The following is a 25,479-nucleotide window of genomic DNA, read 5'->3' on the forward strand; positions in this document are numbered from 1 at the left end:
AAGCACTTCGTAAGCATAGTAAAGACCTTATGAAACAGAAATACACAGAATATGTAAACACAGTCACAAATGAATTCGTTACTAATCCGAAGAAATTCTGGACATCGATAAATTCACGGAGACAAACTAAACGCATCCCTTTGGAAGCAACACACAATGGCATTTCAGCTGTTGGTAATGATAGAGCTGAACTATTCAATCAAACATTTCAAAATAATTTTGTTTCAAATTATGTTTTGGATCACCCGCCTATCAAATCTATCTGTTCTCACTCTCTTTCTACCGTCTTTACAGAACCAGGTGAAGTCTTGCACTTCCTTACCTCCTTTCCTTCTCACCGAGCATCTGGACCAGACAATATTCCTACTATTTTCCTTCAAAAAACAGCTCACTCGCTAGCTACTCCTCTTGCAATGTTATACAATAGGTGCTTCTCTGAAGGCTGCTTTCCCACTCAATGGAAGAAAGCAAATATCATTCCTATTTTAAAATCTGGCAATGCAAATGATACTACATGTTACAGGCCCATTTCTCTCCTTTCCACACTTGCTATTGTCTGTGAAAAGATTCTAAAAAATAGACTTCTGAAATTCACATCCCCTTACATTAACCCAGCACAACACGGCTTTCTTCCAAATTCTTCATGCCTTACCAATCTGTCTTCTATGCAATCCTATGCCATAAAAGCAATTACTAATCGTAATCAGTTGGATGTTGTGTACTTTGATCTGTCCAAAGCTTTTGATTCAGTGGATCACCATTATTTACTTCATAAATTAGCTAACAGATTTAATATAACTGGAAACACGTTAAAAATAGTGAAATACTATCTAAGAAATAGACAGCAACGTGTTATACTTCCTGGAACTAATTCTAGCTGGCTTCCTGTTATATCTGGTGTGCCGCAAGGAAGCGTTCTTGGTCCTCTATTATTTGTATTATATCTGGATGATCTCACAGACCTCTTTAATTCCTCCATCTGAAGCACAATTCTAATGTTCGCTGATGATTGCAAGATTATGAGAGAAATAAAACAGCCATCAGACATGCAACTTCTCCAAAATGACATAAATAGATTCTCTGAATGGTGTAAGCGATGGGAACTGACCACAAACCCTTCAAAATGCTCTTACATAACAATTTCATTGAAGCAAAACATTCTTGAAGGTAATTATACACTAACCGACATCACTCTAACAAAAGAAGCACAACATCGAGATCTAGGTATCCTCATAGATTCTAAACTAACTTTCGATAATCACATATCAACCATCACAAAAAAGGCAATGCGTATGCTAGGCTTACTTTACAGATTCACCGAAATCCATAACCCGAAAGCACTTTCCATTTACTTCAAAACTTTTGTGTCCCCCATTCTAGAATACTGTTCACCCATCTGGAACATGGCTGCCCCTTCTCATACCTCCAAGATCGAGCGTGTTCTAACCTTTTTCCTCTTCATCGTTCGATATAGAGTGCCGGCCCTGAGACACCTACCTAAGAGAAATCTGCTTATAAACTTAAACATAAATACTCCAGAATCACGTAGATACGTTGCAGATATGAAATTACTACATAAGATAATCAATGGAAACCTAAGATGCAGCATCCCACTCCACGAACTCTCCCTCAGAGTGCCTAGACACAAAACACGGAGCAAGGAAACTTTCCACACTGCAACTCCAATACTCTCAATCATTCAACGTTCACTATTTCATAGGTTACCAAATCAGTTCAATGTAATCTCAAACCAAACCGATATATTCAGTTCATATCCATCTTTTATCACCAACATAGAAAAAATTGTATATAAGTAATGCTTTTGTGAAACACATCTGTTTACCTTGGAACTGTCTCGACTTGTTTATGTTTATATTTATATTTTGTTTATTTTATTTTATCTTGTTTTGTGTGTTCATTTTGACACTAGTGTACTGTTTTACTGTTGTTTCTTTCCGGTTTAAAATGGCTTCTGCTATACTGGAAATTTCAATAAATAAATAAATAAATAAATTGTGTTATTTTGATTCAATATTTATTTACACTATTTTTATGAACAATTTTACAAATATTACAACTATGGTAAATTTACAATCTAAACTAGTTACACTTTCATAAAATATTGTTCAAAAATATACTTTGATAAACATTAATACCATACTTCAAAATTACAATTATGAACAGTTGACTACCTCAAATATTACATTTGTGCAGGAACAAAGCTATGATATGCAGGTATGGTTTTAAAATGTGTGAATATATTGTACAAAGTACAATGGCACTTTTTGTTTTGTCTGTGTCTACAACAGTATGGTACATTTTCCTATATACACTACGAGTCATAAATATGATACTACTTCTTATCAATAGAACTCATTTTCAAACCAGCTTATGATATACTCAAAATTATCTGTTATGGATATTAAATGTTTTTATTAGCAAGTAAAATTGCATTTTCAATTTCCTAATTGGAAAGTATGCATAATAACAAGAAACACTATCTAGTAAACAATATTTTTCAAACAACAATCTGTTAGTATTTGCATCTTCAATGTTACAGAAAATTTTTGAACACAATATTTTACATACAACTTTTGACAAACATATTTGAAGTTATTCAAATATTACGTGAAATAAGAACTTTCTTGCAAGTTCCCTAAAACCATGTAAAACCAGAATAAGTTCACAGTGAGATATTTGTATTTTAATACTATTAATTTTAATTATGAAAGTAAATATAATATGAACACTATCCCTGAAAAAGTTTTTAAAAATGGCTCAATAGCCAGTGGAAAAAAATAAAATTTTAATACATTGACTTTCAATGTTTAAATCATACTAGGAACAATAATTACCTGCAGAAGAAATAAGATGGGTAATGTATAATGCATATATTAATTTCAAATAAATTAGTTAGGAATAAAAAAATATAATAAAATCATAATGAAGAAAAGGAATAATAAAAATGTTCAAATTCATTGGATAAATTTTAGAACAAATTATGGAGAATGAATGTAATTTTTAGGAGAAAATCGAGTGATAGAAGTATCATAATATGAAATACGATAGAAGTAATTTACAATTTACAAATTAAGAAAAAATAAATTGATGGTTAACACTAAACATTGATAATTTAAATGTAAATATATATATTCTTTCCAATTCACTGCAAATGTTAGAATATATACACACACAGAATGCCACTCTATAAACCAACAAACTTTCACAGAATGCAGAGGACATCAAGGTGAACAACTCTCCTTGAAAAACATTTTGCTCCTCGAGGGCTCATTCTGACCCCACTAGCCCTAAAAAAATTTACATTTTCTATCCTGTAAGTACGGAACATTCTCATTTCTACCACTAATCTTATTTTTTTTGGTAAAACAATGTACTAAAATCTTTAGTGTGCTGTAGGCAGATTGTTTAACAAAATGCAAAGCTGTGAACAACTCTGGGAAAAGAAAAGTCACAACGGAAAAATCCTGAAGTTTTTCTTTAAGGTTCGGATGGACCTTTGTCTCAACAGCTGAAAACGACTTCTACTTTCTTTGAAACAATCTCCTAACATAAACATTCAATTACTGTGATACTCTGCAAAGCTTTTCTAGAAGGATACACGAATATATGTAATTTTTAAAAATTCAATTTGGGGTTCTGGTTTGGCGTACAAAAAAATATTAAAAATTGCATTAAGTGGAATAAAAAACAGCTCTAAGGTGGGCGTTTGAAGAATTTTAAGATATTACTGAGATAGATTCAATGCTGTGGATCTGAGTGTCATGAAATTATATAGAAAACTCCAATTGTTTTTCCAGTATTTTCCATGGAAATCGCACTATTTTACTGCAAAATAGAAGAGAATTTGCCGAAAGACCTCTTCCTACGAGTTCTGAAATTTCAAGGATCTTCCGGCTATTGCGCTGCTGTTCAATCCTCTTTATGTGCATCCCTCCTATCTGTGGCCATGTGCTGCTCCCAGCGGGGAGGAGGGGACGGGAGGTTTCACCCGGCAACTTGTAACCTTGCTTTTCCATCCGTTTGTGTTTTGCCCAGACAAAGGACGTGGGACAGGGAACTGAATTCCTTCAGTGGCTCCTTTCAAAACAGAAGACACAGTCTTGCAATTCAAAGAAGTGAATTGTCGACAATTATTGTTTATACAAATTACGTCAGTTTACAGTCTGATTCGAAACAAGAAGACTGACTACTTCTTGCACGTATTCTGCGATTTAAAATCTTCGTCACACGTGAACTTTTTTCAGCTCATGTAATTATAATAACTTCAGAAGTCCAGGGCTCATGCAGAGTCTTTTCCGACCATGCGCGCCGACTACGTGGGTGCTCCGGGGCTCGAGCACCCACATAAATAATCTTGTGGGTGCACCGCACCCACAAGATTTTTAGTTCGATAAAAACAAAATAAAATAAATATTTCTCACTTGCCATTATCAAAAAATAATAAGCAATTAAAACATTGAGATGGAAGTTAAAATTTCTAACCTCTAAAACATAATTGTTTCAAATGTGTTTGTGCAAAGGCAACCAAGCAACACATTCCCCCCTTCCTTGCTTGTCTCTGGCCAAGTCAAAGGCAGTCCCCACAATAACAATGGAAGTATATTGTATTGTGAATAGAATCCAGTCTTTTCGACTTGCTTTGATGTTTCCTTACAAGTGACATACTACAATACGCCCACTCCATTCGTCAACAATTGTTTTAAAATAACTACTTGCCGATATTGAGCACTAATAAAGAATAAACCGAAACACAAGGAAGCCGATTGTGACAGACTACCTCAATAGTTGATTTTTTCTTCTTTTGTTTGTTTCAATCAGATAAGAGCAGCGTGGTTTATGATTTCAGTGAAGTTGTTTTCATGTAATCTGCATTGTTATCGTTTTGTTTGTTCTCCGAGAGACGCGGGAGCTTAGATTGTAGACTGGGAAGTTCTCATTTTCAGAAAAAACGGGTGTTACCGTGTTAATAGTTAGTACAAAGAAGAGGGTCTACTGACCGGATGCGTGGAGCAAAAGCTCTTTGCTGGGCAAAAATTTTCACAATTTTCAAACGTGGCACGGGACGCGTGTGGAAAGCTGAAACACAATATTGAGTATTGCTTCTTTACATATTTTCGAATACGTTTGTCGTCGTCATCACAGGTGGATATTACTGACACTGAACATAGCGAAAAGTATGTTCATCTCTTATCTCAACACATAAATTAGGAGATATGAAAAATGCACGCAAGGCGATTTTAAAGATAATAACGTCTCTCCAATTTTTAAGCCAGCAAGGAATAGCACATCGGGGTCACACCGATGAAGCATCAAATATTCATCAGTTGCTGCTGCTTAGAGCAGAAGATGCTCCCGAGTTGAAATCTTGGCTGCAGCGAACTACATATAAGTGGGTTTCTCACGATATATTGAATGAAATTATCTCTTTATTATCCAGCGATGTACAGCAAAATATTGTGAAATCTATTAAGGCGGCACAATATTTTTCTCTTATTGTAGATGAGACTTCCGACATATCAGTGAAGGAACAAATATCCATATGCTTCAGATTTGTCGATGAAAATCTGCAAGTTGAAGAAGTGTTTATGGGCTTCTATGAAGTAGCTTCAACAAGTTCTAGGACATTGTTTGAAGTCATCCAGGATGTCATAAGACGTTTATCTCTCGACATAAAATACTGTCGTGGTCAATGTTATGATGGCGCGAGTAATGTCAGTGGACTTTTAACAGGATTACAAAGTAGGATTACTCAGTTGGAGCCGAGAGTTATATTTGTTCATTGTTCGGCGCATAATTTGAATTTGGTAGTGCAAGACGCGATGCAAGGTATCAGTTATGTGCGAGACTTTCTGGTGATTCTTAATTACAGATCTAACTGCCATTGATATGCACCCACAGAAATTTTGGAAAGTCGGCGCCCTTGTTTCCGACAGGAGGGTGTCAAATATATGTGTCAATTTATTTCCATTTCTTGAGGCTTAAAGTTAATAATGTAATATTTTTTCAATTAACACCAGTATCATTATTATTACAATCAAATGTATAGAACGTGCTATTTTTAGTTTGAACTGAAACATTGAACACGCGTGGGCATGTACACACACACAGAGCCAATGATAGAGATTTCTACACCTGGGGTGGAAATAAAAAGAATTCAGTATCCCCCTGTGTTCATCTCAGATTAATTTTGCCCCTGTAAAAAAGGTAAAGTGTTCCCCTGTGCTTAGCACCACGCCATGAAGGCATAAAGGGGGTGTGGGGGTAATGCCCCACACTTTCTTGATCCGGTCGTGAGTGGGGGTGATGTGATTTTGCCCCTCTAGTGTTTTTGTTTTTTTTGGGACACAAATTTGACCAACAACAACATTCTCAACTGACTATTGTTACATATTTGTATGTTATTACATGTGGATTTTATGAAAAAAATAAAATCTCTACAATTTAGATTTTAATTAGACAACTTAGTTATGTCTACTATGTTAAGAGTATACAGGAACAGGGATTTTTCCCAGAAAGTCGTACTTCCAATTTCATAAAGGGGGAACTCCATAATGGTTATTTTGAGCAGGATGGTGCCACACTTCCAATGCCAGCATACAATAACTTGTGTCCTTCTTTCAAGATCATGTTATTTCCAAAGGACTTTGGCCTGATTTTATCCCACTGGATTACTTCCTATGGTGCATGCTGAAAGGAAAGGTCTATCGCAACAAGCTACGAACTATTATGGAACTGCAAGACAAACAATCAGCAGGAAATTCATGCTGTGACTCCTGATGTGTTGGTGGCTACCTTCTGTAATATAGAGAGGCGTCTGCAGGCATGCATTGATTCTAATGGCGACCACTTCCAACACTCGCTGTGGCATTACCATGCTTCTCATACACCAAGGTATGCCTGTAGCAAATTTCATTACATTATGACCAATAGTTTGATTTTTATAAGTGAAAATCAGGGGCCGAGAGTGAGTGAAGCACCCTGTACAACAATCAACATGTATGCATGCATACATACAAGCAATAGAAGTTCCTTTTAAGTTCACTACTCACTCAGACAGGCTTTATCTACAGTTTAAAGTAGGTCCTGAAGTGCTGTGTGATATGACTTCACTGGGAATAAAAGCCTTAGTGACAGGATTTTGTCCCATATTTCATTACTTGAAATTGTGGGAACAACATAGGCATGAAACACCACTTGAATTTGAAATTATCACATTTCTGCACCCCCCCCCCCCCATTACATAATAATTAATGTAAATTGCTATGACTGAAATCAAATTACACGTGTGAAATATATAATCTTAGGTTGACATTCGTTTTCGAAGGAGAGATGTGGCCATCCTTGACCCCCTTCCAGACATTCCATGCCCCTACATTATTATACTTTCACCTAGAAATTTAGTGTAGAGGAATCTTATTGCTGTTATTAAATGATATTACAGGAGACAATGAAGTATTTTCAAGCCAATGAAAGCTCAAAGCAAAGGAATGGGGTGCACTGGCACAACAACAAGGGGGCAGAGGGGCATTGTGTTTTCCCAATCTTGGATGGAAATCAATTCTAGGGGGTGAACAATGAAGTAAAAGAAAGCAAGACTAGCAGAATCTAAGAGTAGCAGGGCAAAGGATACTCAAGATGGAATTAGTTTTCATGTCTTTCTTGCATTATTTCTTCCAGATGGCCAGGAGCACCTGGAGGGAGGACAGAGGGACAATTGTCATTTTGACTTCAAGTTTTATACAAATAAAAATATATTTTGTAAATTTATCTTGTTTGCTTCGCTTGCAATATGTACCTACTTTTCTTACAGTCTTGTCAAGTTCATAGCCATAGCTATGGGGCAGCGGGAGTTGAATGAGAAAAAATATAGAAGAGAATACCATGGCATTCCATGATTTTCTTGCACCCTATTAAATCAATACTGTTTTCAATATGCAAAAAATTTGACCGAAAAATTTTCTTGATCACTTCTCTCGCAATTTGTTTTCTGTAATCCATTGTAAATTACCAGAGAGAAGTAAGAACAACTAAGTACTTCAGACAGTTGCTGCTACAACAGTTTGGTTTGGAGGAAAAGGAGCACACACGTTTCAGAGACAATTTATATAACTTTTGCTGTTGGTTTGTTATGGGGCGGATGAATTGATTATGTAATGTATTTAAATAATATGTTACATGTACATACATACATACATACACACACGCATATACCCATCAATGTAATATAACTAAAACAGTGACATAAAATGAGGTTTCTCTTTCCTGACTGAACTTTCAAGGCTTTTGCCCCTCTAATCATGCCTATGGGGATCAACCAGACCATATCGTAGAAAACAACTTTGATAATGTTTTCTTCTATCTTCCTACGTAACTGTGATATTACTCTGGTAACTTATCGATCAATATATTCTATAACAAACAACTGCTGAAAGCATTGTGATACAGACAATCTAATTGTTTCAGAAAGTTTTATGACTACATTTTCTGTGCACATAACATCATCTTGAAAAATTTGTTAATTATTTTAGTTAGCCATTTTAAATGAAATAACATGAGTAAGATTAGTTATTTTATTGCTATGAATTTTGTTAATGATCTTGATTTGAATTTTGTTATTTAGTGTCACTTCTCTGCCTGTTTTAGCTAGTCACGATGATAGGGATGAGTGATGAAATTGATGAAGGGACACTCTCAAAGAACACCCATGCTCAGGCTAGGATTTGAACTTAGGACCCTGGTGGCATCATAGTGTGCTCCCTATGGAGGTCAGCTTGAATTTTATTAATTGAACTGAAAATGCTTCCCTGCTTTCTAGTTCCCAATTCCATAGTTTTGATAATTCATTTTTCTTCTCGCATTTCCAGATATGGTAATTGAATTGAGTGGTTTCATGGTAAACACTGATTGTTCCTTTTATAACATTGTATTTTTTGGGATACCCTCAATTACAAGGCAACAGCATTAGAAATTATATTATCAGTGAAGCCTGCATAATTTTCATGAAATGGGCAAGGCCAACAAATTTACACCAAAACTTCTCTGATACAATGCTATTTCAATAGATTACTATAACTTTTTTTTAATATATATTGTCTGTAAATAAAAATAATTATCATGTGCATCAGCATTTTTTGTAGAGGGGTCAAGACATTGGCATAAAAATCTATTGTTTTAATAATAATAATCCAATAGCATATGTATATATTATTTGTATTGGCAATGTTTTACTATTATATCCTTTGGGAGCTTTCTACTCAATTCACCAGTTGAGTGATTATCCATCACAACTGTCTTTCATTATTTTCTTTTTTACATTTTATACAATTAATACACTGAAATACATAATTGTTTAATTTTGTCATTAACTTATACATGACTAATTCAAGAAAATCGTTGAAAATATTTGTCAAAGTTTACATTATGTGACTCACCTAAAAAATCTCAGTTCCAAAAAAACAAATTCACAGAAACATTTATTCTTTGGATTAAGTGACAGAATATGAAGTTTTGATCTGGATCCTCTATATTACACTCAATATTATCATCTAATGCATTTTTTACTTAAGTTATTCTGTTTTGTTTAAGTTCACTTTATGCCCAGATAGGCCAAAAGAGACAGAATTTGGAATCCCTGAGTAATGTGTCTCCACTGGGGATGAAACCTGCAACCCCTTGATTACAAGGTGATAGCATTACCACTATGTCGGAAGGCCCAGTTATTCTGTTGGAACGAGAATTAAGTTAACTTTATTTCAACTATACCACATAATAATGCTCTTTTCCTAATTTTAACTAATTTTAACATGGTAGTGGTGGTAACTGTAAATCTTTGTTACACAGTTGCAAAACATACAGGATAGGAATGCCATTTTTCCAGGTCTTACAACATCAAAATGAAGCCTCAATGAATCAAACATTAGTGAGCATTCACTTTTCTAATACAGAATGGCCATTACCAGCCCAGTTGTGGTGCACTCTTCTGTGGCATTTGAAAAGAATTCCCACAAGTATTGGACTTTGGTGATTGAGCCATTGCATGTGCAAATTACATGCTACTACATGCACCCATGAACCATGATCCCACTAACGTTACTAACTTTGTGTTATGTCGTAATGTTCTTTTACATATTTGTTACTCTGAAGAGCTCTTTCATGCCGTTCTGCGAAAGAAATACACAAATGTAAATGCAAGAAATAAAGATTAAATACTAAGTTCTAATGAAATGCAGATATTTTTATTTCACATGGCCATTCATGCATCAACCATTTATGTGCCCAGTGTACCTTGAAGTTCTCTCTGCACTAAAAACGTTTGTCAGTGTTTTAGAGTGACACCCTCTATTCTCTCTGAAATAATTCAAACATTCTATCGATAAACAATCTGCACTTCATGCTTTCACAAAATCAACAGAATGTAAGACAGACAAGTTATGACAGTTTTGTTTCAAACTGTACGAAGTCAGTACATTGGTTCCAATCTCACATACCCTTAATATATTTCCAAGTAATAAAATAATTTATAGAATTATGTTTACAAAAACTGTTAAGACAGTACTTCAAAGTTGAAAATATTGACAGCATTGTGAAGAATGGTACAACTGCTTTGTTATTTTTTTTTCTAAACGTCACATTTACTACTTGTACAGTGTTAGATTTAGTTTGATTGAAGGTAAATATGGTTAATAACCTTCGTTTCTATTGGTTTAGGAAGTCTATATCTACTCTGACACATTTTCCTGAAGCTACATCAAGTGCACTGGCCTTAATTTCAGTATCCCCAAACACCATCCGTGTTTGAATTTCTCGTTTTGATGATGCTCGGACATCAGCATGGCGATTGTCTTCTGATAAATTCAAATGTAAAGTTCCACACCGTGAAACACCTGGATCTGTGACAAACTTAAGAAAAAAGAAAAAGTGTGTTAACCTTGCATAGAATATTGCTTAAGAATCTATTTTAGATATAATCTTGGTACTGAATGTGTCATGTTGATTCAAGATCATATGAATGTAACCTTGCAGCCTTCAATTAATATAACAATAATTACTTTGAAGCATTTCACCTCTGCTATTTGTACTACATTATGTTAGTAATTATAACACCAAAGTAACATCACTGGGAGGAAATAATAATAATGATAATCCAACAATGTTCTGTAAGGCAAGAATTATCAATTAGTATTCTCTTCAGAGGTGCTAACATGAAATAAATTTTGGGGGAGCAAGGTAAATTTTTGGGGGGCAAGATCGGCATAAACAATACCTTATATATGTCAATATACATAAAATATGTCCTTCTATGTGAATTTAGTGGGGAGGGGGGGGGGGCAGAAAGTGCCCCTGAAAGTCGGCACCTATGATCCTCTTGCAATTCTGCTTAATAAAAAAAGAACTGCATTCCTGCATGTCTAAATATTTACATAATAAACTTTACACAATTAAATCAAGGGCTGAAAACTTTTCTCTTGTTAAAGAATTATGAAATGCACACAAATACTTTCCTTCATTTATAGATAGCACGACTATATGCCATGAAACTTTGTCTTTGCTAGACGAATCATTATGATGAACTGTTTATCTGAAGGTAGAAAGAAAAGGACAATTAACAGACTTTCAGGGTGTAATATAAGGGATGAGATATACTTTTTAGATTACATTATATGTATCCAGAGGCATTGCAATGGGTGGGCGAAGTGGACATGGTACTTAAATTTTTAAAAAATGAACAAATAGAAGTGAAAAAACAGAATATGAGTAATTTTGTGGACGATAAAACTACAACGTTCTGTTTTCACCTGTCTTTAAATTCTAATTAAACATTACAATTTGAAACAATATAACAAACATTTAGTAGCCGTCTGATTTTAGGATGGAGGAAAAAAACCTGATGCAATCCCTTAGAAAGGCTGATAAGTGTAACACAATTTTTGGCTTCTCATAACTTGTCAGTTTGAGGTCAGAGAGAAGTATTGTCCATGGGAGGAACAACAAAAAATTCAGGAAATTTCATAGGTTTGGTGAAATTGCTTTCCTAATATGACCAAACATTTCAGACATATACAACAAAATGATTCATAATTATTATTTAAGTTCTGAAATTAACAAATGAACTGATACAAGTAATGAGCAACGAAGCCAAAAAGCTATATTAAGAAAGTCAAATTAGCTAAGTCCAGAGATTTACCAAGAGCACATTCAGTTCCATATTTACTTTCTTTCAGTTCGTAACTTCTTTTTTTAGATCCTGGATTATTTTGTAAAAGTCAATAAGACTTAGCACCTCTTGTAGTATGGTGGATTCCAGTTCTTGCCTACTTCGTCTCACTTTGGAACAAGATTTACAGTGCCATGTTTGACCCATGGATTTCATGTATTCAACATCTGTTTCTGTGAACATTTTAATGGCATAACTTAAAACACTTGCAACACTACACTTTGACTTCCTGCCCTGACACAGCTTTAACACATTCCACGAAAGAGCTCATCATGATATATCACACTGGTAGCAACTTGCACAGGATTTCATCAAGGGGGTTATTAATAAAACTTTCTCCAAATTCACATCACCATTGTCTTATTATACTTTAGTTTATTAATAATACTTATAATTTATTAGTTTAATTGATACTAATAATACTACTAATGCAGCTGCTGTTACTACTAATATCACTATTATTAAGTAGTAGAGATCTACATAAATATATTTATGAAAGCAATAGAACAAAATTACTTTCTAGTCATTTGATTGTTAACAAATTCTAGGAGCATTTTTGGTTACGAAATAATTGTCTAGTCAACGGTTATTTGTATATGAGGAGCCGCAGTGGTCTATTCTGAAATCCTCGCAGGAGATCCGGGTTCGATTCCTGGAATTGGTTCAATTTTTTTCAGCCTTGTTCCCACACCCAGCCTCATATCAATGGGTACCCGAGATCAACCCTGGGGGATAAAGGCTGTCAGAGTGTTGGTGCTGATCACTACACCCTTAAAATGGCCGAGATTGAGAATGTGTGAGGCCAACCACACTACTACATGTGTCTTCATGGCACGGTGCTATATGCATGGGGAAATTTGCATTACCTTTACCTATGAAACTCACTCAGGATGATGATGAGGTGCTAGAATACATGTTGCAAAATTCCACCGAGTCTATGTTTGCATTCAAAAGTAAGTTTATAGACATTCCAACACATTTATCACTTCTAGGTGATTCACAATGCACTTCTTCAACATAATTTAATGTTTTTTTTATTGATTGAGTTGGTGTTTTTAGTCCACTTTATACATAAGGCTAATAGGGACTGGACCTACAGTTTAAAGTGGGATCCAAACCACTATGTGCCGCCACTGGATACTGAACCCGGGACCCCTTGGTTACAAGGCGACGTCGCAGCCACTGCACCATCAGGGAGCCTGCCCCCCTACCCCTATTTAATGATGTGAATGTAGACTCAGCATCACTTGAGTATTTGCAAGGGGATGCAAAATCTGTACCAAGAAGAATGTTCGCAATAATGTCAGCACACTGCGATGAAGCAAGCAATTTTCACAATTCTCGCAACAGTCACTGCAAGACTTTTTGCAGAGAAAAATTGCGAAATTGAACTTTGTGGCTGCTTAGATTGTTTGGACATATCAATGGATCCCAAACGATACCATAAAGATTTATGAGAAACGTGCCAATCCCACTCTCAAAATCTACTATGCACGGGCATGATAATTCACATCTGGATTGTCTCGCTGTTCTTACCAACAAAACATTTCATAATAATTAAGCTTATTGTAGTTCAAATTCAGAAATTCCAATGTACTGCTTAAACAATGGGAAGGCAGACTGGTGTTTGTGTATTCTTGTTGGCCTAGCATTTGTCTACATTAGCAGCTTACAACTAACCAAGAACTTTATTTATTCATAATTGGGAAAAGAGACACATGGTAGTATATAAATACGGAGGAACTAGTACTCACTTTATCCATGAAACTGTTTTTTCTTCTTCGTTCTATTAATTTCAGTGGCCGCTGCCACCATCCTCGTTGGAACTTGCTGTACTGTTGCTTGGTGTGCGTCTTTTCTTTGTAGTTCTCCGGTTGCAGATGACATAGACCCAGACACACAGTTAATGACAGCACACCTAGCGGCAACCGGAGAACTTCAAAGAAAAGATGCACACCAAGCAACAGTACAGCAGCCGCCACTGAAATTAATAGAACAAAGAAGAAAAAACAGTTTCGTGCATAAAGTGAGTACTAGTTTCTCTGTACTTAACTTTATTTAGTTAATGCTCATTGTTCACAGAAAAAAAATACATGTTCGTTGAAAATTGTTGCAGCTGATATACAAAAAAAAAATCCTTTTAAATCATAGTTGCCTTCATATTTAATTTTCAAGAATTCGTGTTTATTTTCAAGGTAATCACTATTAAAGACGTGTGTGTTTGAAATGATGTGCTTTTGTGGGAATAATAATTCAAATTATTAATATTATCATTATTATTGTTATTATTATTATTATTATTATTAATGTCGCAGATCTTTGACTGTGATAAATTAGCCATTTTTAATTTTCTTCTACAGCATTTTCCATAATACGAGATTTGGCTAGAAAAAACCCGGACTGATGCTATGAAATCTTTTATTCGGCATTTTGTACAACAGGAACTTTATCTCCTTCAAAGTACTCCCCTGCACGATCTGTACACCGCTCCATACGAATTTTCCATTGCTGGAAGCAGTGTTGCCAGTCATTTTCGGAGATCATGTTCATTACATCCGTCGCTTTTCTTTGCACAGCTTCTACTGTCCTTTTAGGGCGGACTTCACTCTGGGGAATAAAAAGAAGTCACAGGGAGCAAGGTCCGGCAAATACGGTGGATGTTCTAACACTGGGATACCATATTTAGCCAAAAATGTCTTCACTGACAGGGCCGTATGGACAGGAGCATTGTCTTGGTGCAGAATCCATGACTTCCGTTGCCACAAATCAGGTCGTCGTCTTCTTATTCGCTCACGAAGGGTTTTCAGCACATTAATGTAATGATGTTGGTTTACAGTTTGACCCTCGGGTACCCAATGAACGTACACAATGCCTCAAATGTCGAAAAAGACAATCATCATGGCTTTGAATTTGGACTTGCTCATGCGAGCTTTCTTGTGACGTGGCGAACTCGGGGTCTTCCAATGCATTGATTGGTGCTTTGTGGCAGGGTCGTACGTGAAAAACCACGATTCATCACAGGTTATCACTCTCTCTAACAATGTAGGGTCTGTTTCAATGTTCTTCAAAGTGTCCGTACACATGTTCACTTGAGCTTCCTTCTGTTCCAATGTCAGGTTCCTTGGCATGAGTTTTGAACACACTTTACTCATGTTCAAATTCTTGTGTAAAATTTGTCGAACACTTTCTTTGTCTATTCCTGTGATTTCAGCAACTGCTCTAATGGTCAATCGACGATATTTTCGAATGACATCACTCACTTTTTGAATGTTTGTTTCCGTTTTCGACGTGCATGGTCGTCCTGAACGTGGGTTATCTTGGATCATTTCCTGTCCTTCTTTAAACCGTTTAAACCACTCAAACACTTGTGTGCGTGATAAACACTCATCCCCGTACACAGATTTTAACATGTCGTACGCTTCTGTTGCGGATTTCCCCAGTTTGTAAAGGAACTTCATATTGACACGCTGTTCCATTTTAATACTCAGCATTTTTTGGACGGAGCACAGACGCACGTTCCGCTTTGTCCAAGTCCCACAGCGAAACTGAGAGGCCTGCACCCAGGGCAATTAGTCATTCTGTAGGCAGGGTGTGGTAGTATAGAATCATGCATTGCTCAACCTTTGCGCATTCGTTGTTTGCCAATAGCAACATCAATCCTTTTTTTTTCTAGCCAAACCTCGTATTTCAAATGCTCAAGGGGGGTGGGTTAAAACCAGTAACCCACCCTTGCGTATGCCACTGACTTGCGCTAAATAACACCTTGTAGTGGGTGGCAATATTGCTTCTTTAATTTCATGTAGATCACTGGAATGAGCTAAATTGATTGAATTTCTGCATCAATGCTACATTTTGGAGAGTAATTTTTATTCTGCATATTGCTACAGTACTTACAGTTTTTCATACATTAGAATAGTCACCGTAACTCACTCAAAACTCTAAATTACACAAAATTACAGAGTACAGTAAACCTACCTCACCCATCCATTTGCCAAGATTGCCAGGTTATCTATTATCTATAGAGAACATTGCCTCATCTGTAGACTATTTAGAAATCGTGATCAAAATCAAGAAACCAGAGAAAGCATTTTTAGTGTGAGTGAAAGTATTGAGTACAATTTTAATCATTAATTTACATTATTACGAGTATTACTTAAATTTTTGCTGACATATGCCTGAAGATTTTGAATCGACTTACATTGAAATTTCAAATATAAAGAACAGATTGGGGCCTGTCATTCTAATCTCGCCCAGAACCCTGTGATATGTTGCTACGTCAATATATGTATCTACATATGGGGCATTTCATTATCACAGGTGGGACAGCGGACTACATTTTTCTTGCAGTTTTTGTGCAATTAAATATGAAACTTAACACTACTAATTAAACATAACTACCCTTAAAATAATTCTAGTGGAGTTGAGGGGGAAATGTAACAGATAAAGAGAAATTAATTGTTTTTTCGGTGTCACGGGTGGGACACAATGGGAAACACAAGTAAGTCAAAAAGTTAAAATAAACGAGTAATATGTAAAATACCTTCTACTTTCAAACTTAATTATGTGTAATACTAAAAAAAAATTATCCAAAAGAACAAATTTAGATTTTTCACTCACAAGATAGGATAAAGTTACAGCATTGCATTTAATTTTAAAACTTGAGGTTCAGGGGCACTTTCACACAGAATGCTTATATATAATGAGAAAATAGGAAAAAAATAGGACACTAACCAGACCATGAAAAAGTTTTAATCTTCACTGCTGCATCTTCAGTTTAAACCTCATCTATATCCTTACCTGCAATATCTGTGGTAGCTTTACCTGGGGAAACATGCACAGCCCTCAACCTTAGGATCAAAAACCATTGCTCCCCAACCCGAAACCTAGGCTAGTGTGTGCTAGTTATTAAAGTAGACCAAGGACACAGGATGACACGTAAACACTAGAAATCTGGTTACAGTCTGATACAAGTGGTCGCAGATTCAGTTCCCAAGACAAGATCACTAACCATTACAACAATAAGATTAATACCTCCAAAAAAAATACATAAATTTACCTTCGCCTCTTCATTATCACAGCTGTAAATGTTGATGACAATGGATGTCTGGGATGAATGAGTTGGTGTGTAACTTCGAACAACCACTTCCCCCAAGCCTACTGATTGATCAGCCATTACGAATTTGTCAAATACATCAGCACACCACTCTGTCCCATCCTTCTCAATTCTCTTATCTGATGAAAGCAAAACACAATTGTCTTAGTTACAATACTAAGGCAATCTAATTGCATCTAGTTTCTAATACATTTACTATGATACGATGACTGCGAGACTTAATGTTTATTATTTGTGCAATGATGTACATATAAAATGTAGCATGATAAAGATTTATGAACATAACTTGCAAAATATGATAAATAGTGAATTTTTGGCACTAAGCAGTTCATGATCAAATTAAGAAAATGATACAAATTGAAGATCTAATACACAAGAAATATTATACAAATTGCCTACTAAACTTGTTCTGTAAATAGCAAGATTTAAAATTCTGTAATGAACATTAGAATATTTTATTTATCTATCCTACAAATGGTAAGTAAATCTCTCATTTCTAAACAAATTGTTGTATAAAGAAAAACTGAACCACAGTAGCCTTTAAGACTCAAAGCAGAGCAAACATTTTTTTCTGGGTAGAATAGTATTTTCTATTAAAAGTATAATTTAGTATATTTCAGTACTAGATCATAGGCATTACCTGAAGGATGGACTCCTTTAATGAAACGCTTGAGAACACCAACACCATAAGTGTATTTTGTGCGTCTCACATTGATAATTCCTGGATCCAATCCGAAGAGAACAGCTCCTCTAAGAATAGTCAAGCTGACACCCTATTTTAGTAAAACATATTATCGAGATTAGAAATACATGGAAGAAATATATTTCAAGCTTGTTTTCTTCTTTTATTTCAAAATTACAAAAACATGCATGTGAAATTTGAAACAAGTAAGCATTGATAATTCTAAGTTTAGACACTAGCAAGAATGAGGTTGATGAATGTTCTGGAAGAGTAAAGATAGCAACCTTCACTTGTTAAAGAACATATTTTACGTTCACAAATTTTACATTTTCCTGCTCGATAATTTGATCAATTTGGTTTATTTCATTTCGCTTTTCTGCCACCTTTGGCTAATTGTGAGAATGAGGATGAGTAATGATATGATGAAATTGATGAAGGGATACTCGTGAAGAACACTCATGTCCAGGCCACGATTCGGACCCAGGACCCCTGGCATCACAACACACTGTTATAACCACTCTGCTCCTTCATTAAACATTCAATCCTCACGAGTTCAATAGAGCACACTGTTATAATATTTTTCAGAACTACTCTTTCCTGAGTTTTTGTCACCATGTTCCCCTAAAAACCTAAAACCAAGATTCCACTGCATTATGCAGTATTTTGTAGTACCTTAAGGTATAGTTCTTATTAAGTACCCACTAGAATAATGTTTCAAAAATATTTCATTTCGCTGAGAAACATTTATAACAAAATATAAAGATGAGATAACAAAATGTTAATTCTTGTTTTTATTCTTAACTAATTTATTTTCAAATAAGACTTTCACGCTGTTTTTATTAACTTTTATTGTTATTTTCTCCTGTTCTCTTTTCTTTGTGTGTGCTTGGAGGATTCTTCCATTGATATTTAGTTAATATTGAATATTACAAACAAGAAAATTATGCTTTTGCATATTTCCTTAATAAGATTATTCTATTTTCTGTTTCTATTTCTTGTATTGTAAGTTGCTTTTCTATCTTTCCAGGTTAAATATAAACAATGACATAGATAATAAGTAGGGTGACCATAATATTTTGGGCCCAAGGAAGTCAATTTACTCCCTTCCCTCTTTTCCTGAAAAGTCGGTTAGGTCAAATTATAATAAATTTAAGTAGTCTTTCTGGTCCCTTTTGACAACCTTTGATGTTACGCTGAAGTTGAAGTATTTATCAGAACAACCAATCTTATGAGAACAACTTTATTTTTCACCAACCAATCGCATATCTAACAGACAACGTTAGAATTTGTCTTTTGAGTTTGCATCAAGATGCAGGAATTATAATTATTCATTTCTCTACAAATAACGGAACATCCACAAGCAATACAACTCACGACGGAAGCTAACTTAAACAGTAAACTGCTATCTGCTCGACCATTTTCGACGACAATGGAACGTTTTGATTGTTATAAAGTGCTTGAAATGCAGTCCAGCTTTTGCCATGGTGTTGCCATGATGCTAGTTTAAAAATTCCATTAACTTTTTTTTTAGCATGAAATTTCTCTCAAATTTAGATTTGGTTTTCAAGCTATAACTGCTAAACTTTTATAAAACGGGACAAATAGTGTCTTAATATTATTGACGGGTTGATTGATTGAGACAGACCTCTGAAACAGGACTGACTCGGTCAAAACGGGATGTATGGTCACCCTAATAAGGCAATCACAATTGCACATCAATTCCTTACTCAGGGTTAAAACCTAGTATACCTGATTTCATAGAACATTATACTAAGCTCTCCAGTATGAAGTATTTGAAAAGTACATAAATATTTGCACTTACCTGTGGAATAATAACTTTAACTTTGTTACTAAACTCCTTTCTGATTTCATATTGAAGAATCTGAGATTCAGCAAACCCTCCTACTAAGAACAGGTACTTCACTCCACTCACTGCAGGGCTGTCAAGAACTTCTGCTATATGCTGGGAATTCAAAACAAAACCACACCACTGTATTTTTTAATTTTTATTGAGAGTAAAAATTGAGAGTATTGCAATGTAAATAATATTCAGTAGAGATGGAAAAGATTAATCAGTACTCTATCGGTATTGGCCAATATAGGCATATCAGTTTATCGGTAAGTAAGTACCATTTTGAAATTCTGCCGTTGCAGCGCTGCGGTCAGTGTCCCGTGCATGCGCACTGTGTACCTACATCTGTTGGCAAGCCACAGACGCCATTGCGGCAACAATCGATCGTGTATACATTTGCTTTTGCGTATTTAAAATGCCTCCGCCGATTGAGAAATATGCCTGTTATTCGTTTTCTTAGTGCTAAAGGCGTGAAAGCAGTTGAAATTCACCGTCAGATTTGTGAAGTGTACGGACAAAACATTATGAGTGATGGAATGGTACGCAAATGGGTAGGAGCTTTCAAAGATGGTCGAAAGAATGTTCATGACGAGGAATGGAGTGGGCCACCCTCAGTGATCACTGTCGATTTGGTGCAGAAAGTCGACGAAAAAGTGAAAGAGAACAGACGCTTCACGATTTCTTCGTTATCAGAGGAGTTGCCTGAAGTTTCAAGAAGTGTTACCTACGAAATTGTTACCGAATGTTTAAACTATCGAAAATTGTGCTCACGATGGGTACCAAAAATGTTAACTGGGGTGCACAAAAGCAAACGTTTAGGTAGCACCTTGACATTTCTTGTCAAGATCTCATCGCATCATTTGGCTGGGAACAATTTGATCATCCTCCATACAGCCCTGATGTAGCGCCCAGTGACTACCACGTGTTTCTGCAACTGAAGAAGCATCTCGGAGGTCAGCACCACGATGACGACGATAGCCTCAAAAATGCCGTGTTGCAGTGGCTGTCAACTCAGGTGGCAAACTTCTATGACGACGGAATACAAAAGCCTGTTGTTCGATATGATAAGTCCCTTAATATTGGTGGCAATTATGTGGAAAAGTACATAAAAGTGTGGTCTTTCATGTAACAATAAAATTGTTACAAAAAGTTTACTTGTTTTTTGTACATATCAAAACGGTACTTACTTAAAAAATACGCCTCGTATCTATAAATATCTTACCTCAAGAAACACATTTATAAAGGAGGTCAAAAAACCATTCAGGTTCTTCAAGGACCATTTGGAATTTTGCATCGGATCAGTAGAATATCAGTTATCAATATAGGTTAAATTTTATATCATTACTTTATTGGTACTGGCCAAAATTTCATATCGGCCCATCCCTAACATTCAGTAATAAAATCTGAAAACATACAATCACCGAAAAAAACATTGAAGCTTTAGTAAAAGAGCAAAAATTATTCTGCATATTTTCCATACATTCTATGTAATTATTCCACTATCTAGAACATAGTATGGTTAAATGAGAATAACATACTTTTTCATGTAATAGAAACATGTTTTGGTTCATGCATGCACTTATACAAGTAATAGTTTTTCTTGTATGTACGCATTGCTTGCATTATAGAATTATTTTCTTGTAGTTTACGGTTATTACAAGCATAAGAAAACAGTTTTTCTTTGTGACGTTTCAGGAGAACACACGCTCCTTTCATCAGACAAAGAAAAACTGTTTTCTTATGCTTGTAATAACCGTAAACTACAAGAAAATAATTTTATACAAGTAATGTTTGGAACATTCTGTTTACCATTTATTATTAGATCATTTAAAATATTTAATTCTTTGATTTTATAGAGGTATATTTAATCGATTGTCTGCACCGTGGCCATGCATCTAAGGCACAAGCTTTGGACTCTGGCTTCAGGACGTACACAGGTTCAAGTCTCCTGGGAAAAGCGCAACAACTTTTCATCTGAGATTTCGGCCTGTGTGTGGGACCAGTGGCCACCCATTATTGTGAGAGAATTTGGGAGCTACGAATGAGTAGCGTAACCTGGTCACAGAAAACCTACAACAACAACTGGGGGTTCGTTGTGCTGACCACATGACACCTTGTAACTGGTTGGCTGATCTCACACATCTGGTGGGAGTGAGACCAGTGAGACTGGCCCTCATTGGCTCTTACACCATTGTTATTATATTTAATCACTTAGGCCTGTCTTTGTAATACGATGCATTGTTAAGTACTCTTGGAGCAACAGAAGTCTGCAATTAGACCATTCATAACCGAAGATGAAAACATGTTCTATTGCTCACTTCTATTCGAGTTATGCAGTAAAAAGCTAAAAAGCATCAGTGGCACCAACCTGCTTTATTTTCTTGATAGTTGGAGTAAACAGTTCCAGCATTACCTCTGGCTGAAGTCTTAACATACCCTGAGTTGACCAAGAGATGTCTTTTCTGGTCAACTTTTTGACAGCATAGTCTACCTGTAATGAAGTACACATTTAATTATCAAATATCTATAAAGCCCCAATCCCACCACTCACTCACTCACTGACATAAATGTTCTCCATGAAGAAAGCCCCGGAGGCGAAAAATGCCCGATTACGACCCCCCATGAAATTATCCCAAAAGGCCGAGAAAATTAAAAAATCCCTTACTTGGCCTTTTCTTAAGGGTGCAAATGCCCTTTTTTTACATCCTTAGCAACCGTTTTCAAGGGCATTTCTTGCAGCACACATTGTTTCCTTCAATTCTTAATTGTCTAGCTACATTATATTTTTCACAGATCACACACAGATGAATGGACTCCTGCTTTTAAAAAGGTGCCTCAAACAAGGATGACATCTACATAAGAAGAAGATTCAGTCCAGATAAAATTACGTATACATTTTTATACGCAATGCGAAAATATCTACATCGTGATTGTTTTAACTAAATGTTTAGGGGTAGAATAACAAACAATTCTTTAGAGCTTGCCGTACTTGTTGTTGTCCATGGAAACGGACGTTGCTAGGGAACTTAAAGAAAGTTTATTTCCAATATATATATAGCCCCAATCCCAGCATCCAATATATATATAGCCCCAATCCCACCATCCAATATATATATAGCACCAATCCCACCACTCACTGACATAAATGTTCTCCATGAAGGAAGCCCCGTAGGCAAAAAACACCCGATTATGACCCCCATGAAATTGTCCCAAAAGACCGAGAAAATTAAAAAATTGCTCAATTGGCCCTTTCTTAAGGGCGAAAATGCCCTTTTTTCACATCCTTAGCAACCGTTTCCACGGGCTTTTTTTTTTGCAGCACACATTGTTACCTTCAATTCTTAATTGTCTATAGTGTAAATCACCAACCCTGAGACCTTCTGTAAACAAACCGTCTCACCAATTCAATGTATCACTGAACATGGAGACCTTCCCGCACGCATAGAACTCGCAACTTTGAAAGTGGCACTACTTCCTTGCTGTTCACATGATTACTTTTAGAAAATAACCAATGTTATAAAATACCATTATGTACACAAATCTTTAACTCATTGAAAGTTACAATGCATATTCTTACAAAATGTTCACACTTATCTTGCCTTGCCATGTCACCAAGTTATTTTACGAAGTGCACTATATTTGGCGGAACATAAATCGTTATTAGGATGCTTGTCAAAGTTTCCAACCACAATAAATTTACAAACTTTCTTTGTCTTGTTTTGATCATCATCATCATCAATATATTTATTGGACTTACAGCATTGCATATGGCTGTTTATGCCAATTATATATTTTATTTACATAAGATACAATTTACATAAAATCTACAAACAAATTTCAAATACACTCCCATCTACGTATATCAAACCTTAGAAATATACATTACCATGTTATATCATTTTGTCTAAAAAAATGCAAGTAAAATATATTCAATTCGCATGCAAGAAAGAAGCCAAATTTATGGGAAATGATTACTGGTGCAAAGAGTTAACCATAAAGGTGAAGCAATAAGTACAAAAGAAAGAGCATTGGGTTTAAAGTGAGGTGCCATTTGCGGCAGTGTATCCCATACTACAAATTGTTTTACCTTACGTAATGAATCTTGTAACAATGCTGGATTTTCGTGTGGATTATTTTACTTCTACGAGTTTGCAATGCTTTCTGCATGCACATGGTTTTGTTTACAGAAGGTCTCAGGGTTGGTGATTTACACTATAGCTACATTATTTTTCTCACAGATCACACATAGATCAATAAACTCCTGGTTTTGAAAAGGTGCCTCAAATGAGGGTGATATCTACATAAGAAGAAGATTTAGTCCAGATACAATTACGTATATATTGTTATACTCAATGCGTAAATATCTACATCGTGCTTGTTTTAACTAAATGTTTATAATTACAAACAATTCTTCAGAGCTTGCTGTGCTTGTTGTTGTCCATGGAAACTGACATTGATAGGGAACTTAAAGAAAGTTTATTTTCACCCTGAAAACTACTGTAAGGGAATTATGCTAGATTTTTCGAATATCAAAACATGAGCATCAGCATTTTTAACAGAGGAGAGGGAGGAGTTTGATGGGAATGGCGGAAAACAATTATTTTTCAATTAGGTCTACGTTTACAAATGTGAAAATAACAAAATACTGCTTTTCCAATATAGTGTCACTATTCAATTTGTTTATATGAAGTATCTAACTATTTTGAAACAGACAATATTTACCCAGTTTATTATTATGAAAATAGACAATAATGTGTTGAATATTTGTACAATATTAGAGTACACACATAGAATTATTTTCTAAACTTTTCAAATTAGCAAACATATACACTTGTTCCCCTTCATACAATACAACATGCAGATATTTTCAAAGTCATTAAGTTCATTGAGGAACCCAATCTGTAATGTAATTGTCATGAGTATAAATGCCCAAGTAACCAAAACCATTGAGCCAACCACAGTTTTTACCTGGGAAACGTTGGGTTTATGTTGGTTGGCAAATTCAAGTTTGTTTTACGTTGGGCCAACGGTTGTTGCCAATGTTTGATCAACCATGGAAAAGTGAGTCAAAATCAGTTTTAAAAACTACTTTCTGCTGTTAAGACAATTTTCAAGAGTATGCTGTAAATTCTAGAGGGTAAAATAAGTGACATGTAACAGTGTTTCATTTTGAACATTTTAGTCGCAGCACAAACGTTAAATATAATATTTTGTTAAAAAAAGTAAAAGATATTTTGAACTTGTACAATGAGTTCTTTGTCAGCTGCCATGGATAAGAGATATCTCTGTGCTGGGAATGGCTTATTGTTTGTGAATGAGAAAGTGCTGTGTATTTTTTTTATTTTACACAAATAATTTGTACTAGAGTTTATATTTGGCCTCATAATAAATGATATATATCAGATCTCAAACCTATCTATACTTTAGTTTTCCGTACGTTGGCCCAACATAAAAACCATACGTTGGACCAACATTGGAACTACAGCCAAAATTACCATTGCCTAACAGTATGTTCTTAGGTTTGGCCAACCATTTTCAGTATGGTTGGCCCAACATTAGGCCAACCACTTTTGGCTACTTGGGTGGTACTGATAAGG

At 35.4% G+C, this 25,479-nt stretch overlaps 1 protein-coding gene across 3 annotated transcripts in view; it reads right to left on the minus strand.

The window, feature by feature from the left end:
- Positions 1–2,111: 2,111 nt before the first annotated feature.
- The window catches only part of LOC146004251 (heat shock 70 kDa protein 12A-like), a 186,041-nt gene continuing 162,673 nt past the window's right edge, over positions 2,112–25,479 (minus strand). For all 3 annotated transcript variants that reach the window (XM_083142932.1, XM_083142931.1, XM_083142933.1), the window contains 5 exons: positions 22,251–22,373; positions 19,853–19,993; positions 17,989–18,121; positions 17,292–17,467; positions 2,112–10,920 (listed from right to left, as the gene is read on the minus strand). In XM_083142932.1, coding sequence (XP_082999058.1) covers positions 10,717–10,920; positions 17,292–17,467; positions 17,989–18,121; positions 19,853–19,993; positions 22,251–22,373 — 777 coding nt within the window. In that variant the 3' untranslated portion in view covers positions 2,112–10,716. The remainder of the gene's footprint in view (positions 10,921–17,291; positions 17,468–17,988; positions 18,122–19,852; positions 19,994–22,250; positions 22,374–25,479) is intronic.

This window comes from Lepisma saccharinum, chromosome 21 (genome assembly GCF_977018435.1).
Source record: "Lepisma saccharinum chromosome 21, izLepSacc3.1, whole genome shotgun sequence".
In the NCBI taxonomy this organism is placed as follows: domain Eukaryota; kingdom Metazoa; phylum Arthropoda; class Insecta; order Zygentoma; family Lepismatidae; genus Lepisma; species Lepisma saccharinum.